Source organism: Crinia signifera, unplaced genomic scaffold (genome assembly GCF_055691185.1).
Source record: "Crinia signifera unplaced genomic scaffold, ASM5569118v1 HAP2_SCAFFOLD_255, whole genome shotgun sequence".
Classification (NCBI taxonomy): domain Eukaryota; kingdom Metazoa; phylum Chordata; class Amphibia; order Anura; family Myobatrachidae; genus Crinia; species Crinia signifera.
In genome coordinates, this window is record NW_028142148.1 from 153,193 (window position 1) to 161,755 (window position 8,563).

The following is an 8,563-nucleotide window of genomic DNA, read 5'->3' on the forward strand; positions in this document are numbered from 1 at the left end:
TCACAGTGAGCACAGGGTGGGAACCTCATATCCCTCACAGTGAGCACAGGGCGGGCACCTCATATCCCTCACAGTGAGCCCTCACAGTGAGCACAGGGCGGGCACCTCATATCCCTCACAGTGAGCACAGGGCGGGCACCTCATATTCCTTTACAGTGAGCACAGGGTGGGAACCTCATATCCCTCACAGTGAGCACAGGGTGGGCACCTCATATGCCTCACAGTGACCACAGGGTGGGAACCTCATATCCCTCACAGTGAGCACAGAGTGGGCACCTCATATCCCTCACAGTGAGCACAGGGCGGGCACCTCATATCCCTCACAGTGAGCACAGAGCGGGCACCTCATATCCCTCACAGTGAGCACAGGGCGGGCACCTCATATCCCTCACAGCGAGCACAGGGTGGGCACCTCATATCCCTCACAGCGAGCACAGAGCGGGCACCTCATATCCCTCACAGCGAGCACAGGGTGGGCACCTCATATCCCTCACAGTGAGCACAGGGTGGGCACCTCTTATCCCTTACAGTGAGCACAGGGTGGGCACCTCATATTCCTTTACAGTGAGCACAGGGTGGGAACCTCATATCCCTCACAGTGAGCACAGGGTGGGCACCTCATATGCCTCACAGTGACCACAGGGTGGGCACCTCATATCCCTCACAGTGAGCACAGGGCGGGCACCTCATATCCCTCACAGTGAGCACAGGGCGGGCACCTCATATCCCTCACAGTGAGCACAGAGCGGGCACCTCATATCCCTCACAGTGAGCACAGGGCGGGCACCTCATATCCCTCACAGTGAGCACAGGGTGGGAACCTCATATCCCTCACAGTGAGCACAGGGCGGGCACCTCATATCCCTCACAGTGAGCCCTCACAGTGAGCACAGGGCGGGCACCTCATATCCCTCACAGTGAGCACAGGGCGGGCACCTCATATTCCTTTACAGTGAGCACAGGGTGGGAACCTCATATCCCTCACAGTGAGCACAGGGTGGGCACCTCATATGCCTCACAGTGACCACAGGGTGGGAACCTCATATCCCTCACAGTGAGCACAGGGTGGGCACCTCATATCCCTCACAGTGAGCACAGGGTGGGCACCTCATATCCCTCACAGTGAGCACAGGGCGGGCACCTCATATCCCTCACAGCGAGCACAGAGTGGGCACCTCATATCCCTCACAGCGAGCACAGAGTGGGCACCTCATATCCCTCACAGCGAGCACAGAGTGGGCACCTCATATCCCTCACAGTGAGCACAGAGTGGGCACCTCATATCCCTCACAGCGAGCACAGAGTGGGCACCTCATATCCCTCACAGCGAGCACAGAGTGGGCACCTCATATCCCTCACAGTGAGCACAGAGTGGGCACCTCATATCCCTCACAGTGAGCACAGAGTGGGCACCTCATATCCCTCACAGCGAGCACAGAGTGGGCACCTCATATCCCTCACAGTGAGCACAGAGTGGGCACCTCATATCCCTCACAGTGAGCACAGAGTGGGCACCTCAATTCCCTCATATTGTTAACCCTTCTAAAACTGCAGCTACTTATTCATAATGTAACCTTATGATGTCTATGTGCCCATTTTGCTTGTGTATTTCATGCCCAAATCAGCGTTGGGCCAGGCTAAATACACTTGGGTCATATGTAAGTGACTCCCCTCTGTTGCTTTCAGGGGTACATTTTGAGTCCCAAAACTCATTAACCCAGTGGTTCCCAAACATTTTTGAATCATGGTGCCCTAGAGCATCAAAATATTTTCAGGGCACCCCTAGGCCAAATGCTTCTTATCGAGAAATTCAGAAAAAAATAAATTGAATGAAGTGCATTGTGTGTATATGTCACAGTTATCTGGTGAGGGACAGGAATCGCTCCTGTTTGTCCATATATATTATGATTGGCAGCCACCAGCACTGGTTTTGCCTGGTACATTGACCATAAATAATAAGAATTGTTCCTGGTCCACCAACCCAAGGCACCCCTGCAAGTGTCCTGATGCACCCCAGGGAGCCTAGGCACACAGTTTGGGAACCACTGCATTAACCCTTGCAAAGTGAATTTTCTGAGTAAGCAGTTAATAAGAAACTAACTTCAGCCATATGTAGATGGCCCTAAGCAGTGAGTAAGAGCGACTACACTTGGGGCCTTATTCTAGTTCACTCTTTCTGACAAGTTCCTTCTTAGATGGACAAAACCATGTGCACTGCAGGTGGGGCAGATGTAACTTGTGCAGAGAGTTAGATTTGGGTGGTGTTTTACTTCAAAGTGAGATCTATATTGCAGTGTAAAAATAAAGCAGCCAGTATTTACCCGGAAACAAAATAACTCACCCACATCTAATTCTCTCTGCACAAGTTACATCTGCCCCCCTGCAGTGCACATGGTTTTGTCCATCTAAGAAGGATTTTGTCAGAAAGAGTGAACTAGAATAAGGCCCTTGGTAACTAAAGGCCACTGATACGTGTCAGGGAGTCTCCTGGGTGCAGAATGCAGGAGGGCAGGTTACTATGGGATGGTAGCAGCTTGCATATGACAGCTGTCCCCATAGTTACCAAACTGCCATCCGCAACATGGCGGACAGCCGCCTTCCGTCTCCTCCAGCCACAAGAGGGCGGCTGCGTCACGTGTCTCCGGCGCTGCTGCCATTCGCAATGTGGCCGCCGGATGTCGCTCTCTCGGTGACGCAGTGACGGTGACCGGCAGCGGGAAGATGGCCGAGGGAGAGCGGGCGGCCGAGACCGGGGGGTCAGAGACCGGGAGCGGCGGGGACAGAACGGCGGAGGAGTTGAAAGAGAGGGCCAACGAGTACTTCCGGGGTAACCGCACTACAGCGCCCAGCGTGTCCTGCCGGCCGCCCTGCTGCTGCACTACTGCTCCCAGCGTGTCCTGCTGACCTCCCCTGCTGCACTACTGCTCCCAGCGTGTCCTGCTGAATTCCCCTGCTGCACTACTGCTCCCAGCGTGTCCTGCTGACCTCCCCTGCTGCACTACTGCTACCAGCGTGTCCTACCACCCCCCTTCTGCTGCACTACTGCTCCCAGTGTGTCCTACCACCCCCCTTCTGCACTACTGCTCCCAGCGTGTCCTGCCGGCCTCCCTGCTGCTGCACTACTACTCCCAGCGTGTCCTGCCGACCTCCCCTGCTACTGCACCCAGCGTGTCCTGCCGGCCTCCCTGCTGCTGCACTACTGCTCCCAGCGTGTCCTGCCGCCCCCACCCCCCCTGCTGCTGCACTACTGCTCCCAACGTGTCCTACCGCCCAACTTCTGTTGCACTGCTACTCCCAGCATGTCCTTCCGGCCTCCCTGCTGCTGCACTACTACTCCCAGCATGTCCTGCTGACCTCCCCTGCTGCACTACTGCTCCCAGCGTGTCCTGCTGACTTCCCCTGCGGCACTACTGCTCCCAGCGTGTCCTACTGCCCCCCTTCTGCTGCACTACTGCTCCCAGTGTGTCCTACCGCCCACCTTCTGCACTACTGCTCCCAGCGTGTCCTACCGGCCTTTCTGCTGCTGCACTACTACTCCCAGCGTGTCCTGCCGACCTCCCCTGCTGCTGCTCCCAGCGTGTCCCTCCGGCCGCCCTGCTGCTGCACTACTGCTCCCAACGTGTCCTACCGCCCCCTGCTGCCGCACTACTACTCCCAGCATGTCCTGCTGACCTACCCTGCTGCACTACTGCTCCCAGCGTGTCCTGCTGACCTCCCCTGCTGCACTACTGCTCCCAGCGTGTCCTACCGCCCCCTTTCTGCTGCACTACTGCTCCCAGTGTGTCCTACCGCCCCCCTTCTGCACTACTGCGCCCAGCGTGTCCTGCCGACCTCCCCTGCTACTGCTCCCAGCGTGTCCTGCCGGCCTCCCTGCTGCTGCACTACTGCTCCCAGCGTGTCCTGCCGCCCCCCCCCCCCCCCGCTGCTGCACTACTGCTCCCAGCATGTCCTACCGCCCCCTGCTGCTGCACTACTACTCCCAGCATGTCCTGCTGACCTCCCCTGCTGCACTACTGCTCCCAGCGTGTCCTGCTGAATTCCCCTGCTGCACTACTGCTCCCAGCGTGTCCTGCTGACCTCCCCTGCTGCACTACTGCTACCAGCGTGTCCTACCACCCCCCTTCTGCTGCACTACTGCTCCCAGTGTGTCCTACCACCCCCCTTCTGCACTACTGCTCCCAGCGTGTCCTGCCGGCCTCCCTGCTGCTGCACTACTACTCCCAGCGTGTCCTGCCGACCTCCCCTGCTACTGCACCCAGCGTGTCCTGCCGGCCTCCCTGCTGCTGCACTACTGCTCCCAGCGTGTCCTGCCGCCCCCACCCCCCCTGCTGCTGCACTACTGCTCCCAACGTGTCCTACCGCCCAACTTCTGCTGCACTGCTACTCCCAGCATGTCCTGCCGGCCTCCCTGCTGCTGCACTACTGCTCCCAACGTGTCCTACCGCCCCCTGCTGCCACACTACTACTCCCAGCATGTCCTGCTGACCTCCCCTGCTGCACTACTGCTCCCAGTGTGTCCTACCACCCCCCTTCTGCACTACTGCTCCCAGTGTGTCCTGCCGGCCTCCCTGCTGCTGCACTACTACTCCCAGCATGTCCTGCCGGCCTACCTGCTACTGCTCTACTACTCCCAGCGTGCCCTACCGACCCCTGCTGCTGCACTACTACTCCCGGCATGCCCTACCGCCCCCTGCTGCTGCACTACTACTCCCAGCGTGCCCTACCGCCCCGCTGCTGCTGCACTACTGCTCCCAGCGTGTCCTGCCAACCTCCCCTGCTGCACCACTGCCCCCAGCGTGTCCTGCCGACCTCCCCTGCTGCACTACTGCCCCCAGCGTGTCCTGCCGACCTCCCCTGCTGCACTACTGCCCCCAGCGTGTCCTGCCGACCTCCCCTGCTGCACTACTGCCCCAGCGTGTCCTGCCGACCTCCCCTGCTGCACTACTGCTCCCAGCGTGTCCTGCCAACCTCCCCACCTCCCCTGATGCACCACTGCTCCCAACATGTCCTGCCGCCACCCACTGCTGTACTACTACTCCCAGCGTATCCTGCTGACCTCCCTTGCTGTTGCATTAATGCTCCCTGTGTGTTCTACCTCCCCCTGCTGCACTACTGCTCTCAGCGTGTCCTACTGGCCTCCCCTGCTGCACTACTGCTCCAAGCATGTCTTGCCGACCTCCCCTGCTGCACTACTGCTCCCAGCGTGTCCTACTGCCCCCTGCTGCTGCACTACTGCTCCCAGCATGTCCTACTGCCCCCCTGCTGCTGCACTACAGCTCCCAGCGTGTCCTGCTGGTTCAACCTGCTGCACTACAGCTCCCAGTGTGTCCTGCCGCCTTCCCCCCTGCTGCTGCACTACTGCTCCCAGCCTGTCCTGCTGGCCTCCCCCCTGCTTTTGCACTACTGCTCTCAGCATGTGCTGCCGGCCTCCCCTGCTGCTGCACTACTGCTCCCAGCGTGTCCAGCCGGCCTCCCCTGCTTCTGCACTACTGCTCCCGGCGTGTCCAGCCACACCTCCATCCATGTCGGCGGTTTGCTGCGTCGGTGCTGTGCTGACGTCTGCAGGAATATTAGACTGTAACCTCCTATCTTTGCCTCCTAGTGAAGGATTATGACCACGCCGTGCAGTATTACACAGAAGCCATCGCTCTCAGCCCCAATACTGCCATCTACTATGGGAACCGCAGCTTGGCGTATCTGCGCACTGAATGTTATGGTTACGCTCTGGCTGATGCGTCTCGCGCCATACAGCTCGATTCCAAATACATTAAGGGCTACTACCGGCGGGCGGCCAGTAACATGGCCCTGGGGAAGCTGAAGGCTGCTCTGAAAGACTATGAGACGGTCAGAGCACTTGCCGTCTATATCTCTCCCCGCCCCCCGCATGCTCCCCTTTCCTGACCTATTGCTCTGTTCTCTCCAGGTGGTGAAGGTTCGCCCCCAGGACAAAGATGCTCAGATGAAGTTTCAGGAGTGCAGCAAACTAGTGCGGCAGAAGGCATTTGAGAGAGCGATTGCCTGCGATCAGCATAACCGCTCCGTGGTTGACTCCCTGGACATCGAGGGGATGAGTAAGTAAATATCGGGGCTATAACTGTACTTGGGGGTTGTCTGGTAAAATGGGTCATTATCGCTGCATTTGATCTACCTTCAGAACAGGGGTGACTTAGCCACTGAGCCGCTGCGCTGTTACCTAGTCCTACCCTCCAGATGTCCGTGTCCCGGTGTGTAGGGGGTGCGCGTCCTCCCGTCCTGTCCCTAGGAGAATATTTCTTCATTCACAGATGTCTTAGCCGTTTATTCTGTTACCACTGCCCTATAGGCGAGGTACAGTAGGTACATGTATCCTGTATTGCAGCTCTTCTCTGGTGCAGTGAGTATGTGTGCACCACAGCTCCTCTCTAGATGTGGGGCAGTAGGTAGGTGTACCCGCGAGGTGTGGGGCAGTAGGTAGGTGTACCCGCGAGGTGTTGGGCAGTAGGCAGGTGTACCCGCTAGGTGTGGGGCAGTAGGCAGGTGTACCCGCTAGGTGTGGGGCAGTAGGTAGGTGTGGGGCAGTTAGGCAGGTGTACCCGCTAGGTGTGGGGCAGTAGGCAGGTGTACCCGCTAGATGTGGGGCAGTAGGCAGGTGTACCCGCTAGGTGTGGGGCAGTAGGCAGGTGTACCCGCTAGATGTGGGGCAGTAGGCAGGTGTACCCGCTAGATGTGGGGCAGTAGGTAGGTGTACCCGCTAGATGTGGGGCAGTAGGTAGGTGTACCCGCGAGGTGTTGGGCAGTAGGCAGGTGTACCCACGAGGTGTTGGGCAGTAGGCAGGTGTACCCGCGAGGTGTGGGGCAGTAGGTAGGTGTACCCGCGAGGTGTGGGGCAGTAGGTAGGTGTACCCGCTAGGTGTGAGGCAGTAGGTAGGTGTGCCCGCTAGGTGTGGGGCAGTAGGTAGGTGTTGGGCAGTAGGCAGCTGTACCCACGAGGTGTTGGGCAGTTAGGCAGGTGTACCCGCTAGGTGTGGGGCAGTAGGTAGGTGTTGGGCAGTTAGGCAGGTGTACCCGCTAGGTGTGGGGCAGTAGGCAGGTGTACCCGCGAGGTGTTGGGCAGTTAAGCAGGTGTACCCGCGAGGTGTTGGGCAGTAGGCAGGTGTACCCGCTAGGTGTGGGGCAGTAGGTAGGTGTTGGGCAGTTAGGCAGGTGTACCCGCTAGGTGTGGGGCAGTAGGTAGGTGTACCCGCGAGGTGTGGGGCAGTAGGTAGGTGTACCCGCTAGGTGTGGGGCAGTAGGTAGGTGTACCCGCTAGGTGTGGGGCAGTAGGCAGGTGTACCCGCGAGGTGTTGGGCAGTTAGGCAGGTGTACCCGCGAGGTGTTGGGCAGTAGGTAGGTGTTGGGCAGTTAGGCAGGTGTACCCGCTAGGTGTGGGGCAGTAGGCAGGTGTACCCGTGAGGTGTTGGGCAGTTAGGCAGGTGTACCCGCGAGGTGTTGGGCAGTAGGCAGGTGTACCCGCTAGGTGTGGGGCAGTAGGCAGGTGTACCCGCTAGGTGTGGGGCAGTAGGTAGGTGTGGGGCAGTTAGGCAGGTGTACCCGCTAGGTGTGGGGCAGTAGGCAGGTGTACCCGCGAGGTGTTGGGCAGTTAGGCAGGTGTACCCGCTAGGTGTGGGGCAGTAGGCAGGTGTACCCGCTAGGTGTGGGGCAGTAGGTAGGTGTTGGGCAGTAGGTAGGTGTACCCGCTAGGTGTGGGGCAGTAGGCAGGTGTACCCGCGAGGTGTTGGGCAGTAGGCAGGTGTACCCGCTAGGTGTGAGGCAGTAGGTAGGAGTTAGGCAGGTGTACCCGCGAGGTGTTGGGCAGGTGTACCCGCTAGGTGTGGGGCAGTAGGTAGGTGTTGGGCAGTAGGCAGGTGTACCCGCGAGGTGTTGGGCAGTTAGGCAGGTGTAACCGCGAGGTGTTGGGCAGTAGGCAGGTGTACCCGCTAGGTGTGAGGCAGTAGGTAGGAGTTAGGCAGGTGTACCCGCGAGGTGTTGGGCAGTAGGCAGGTGTACCCGCGAGGTGTTGGGCAGTAGGCAGGTGTTCCCGCGAGGTGTTGGGCAGTAGGCAGGTGTACCCGCGAGGTGTTGGGCAGTAGGTAGGTGTACCCGCGAGGTGTTGGGCAGTAGGCAGGTGTACCCGCGAGGTGTTGTGCAGTAGGTAGGTGTACCCTCTGTTGCAGGTCAGTGGTGTGCGTTTCACAGTGCGCTCTTTCCCTGTCTCCAGCCATAGAAGATGAGTACACAGGTCCCCAGTTACAGGATGGGAAGGTCACCTTGGACTTCATGCTGGAACTAATGAAATTTTATAAAGATCAGAAGAAGCTTCATCGGAAATGTGTCTATCAGGTAAATCTGTGTGTGTGTATCGCAGTATATACAGCTCGAGCCAGATGGCGCCTAGTCCCAGCTGCTGTGTACACTGCTGATTTAGCGGGGCGCTGCTAGAGGGGCAGGGTGCATTTTGCCCCAATAAAAATCGGGCAGGGCGCAGCGCCCCGCTAAAACAGCCTAGCGGGAACACTAGCTGTGTAAACCGCCCTTACTCCCCTCA

At 58.8% G+C, this 8,563-nt stretch overlaps 1 protein-coding gene across 1 annotated transcript; it reads left to right on the top strand.

Moving 5' to 3' along the window:
* Positions 1 to 2,581: 2,581 nt before the first annotated feature.
* LOC146054582 (serine/threonine-protein phosphatase 5-like) lies at positions 2,582 to 8,457 on the top strand. Its single transcript, XM_083168075.1, has 4 exons — positions 2,582 to 2,827; positions 5,603 to 5,844; positions 5,924 to 6,071; positions 8,237 to 8,457. Exons 1-4 carry the CDS (start codon positions 2,722 to 2,724, stop codon positions 8,455 to 8,457), a joined length of 717 nt encoding a protein of 238 aa, XP_083024201.1. The 5' UTR covers positions 2,582 to 2,721.
* The last annotated feature ends 106 nt before the right edge of the window (positions 8,458 to 8,563 follow it).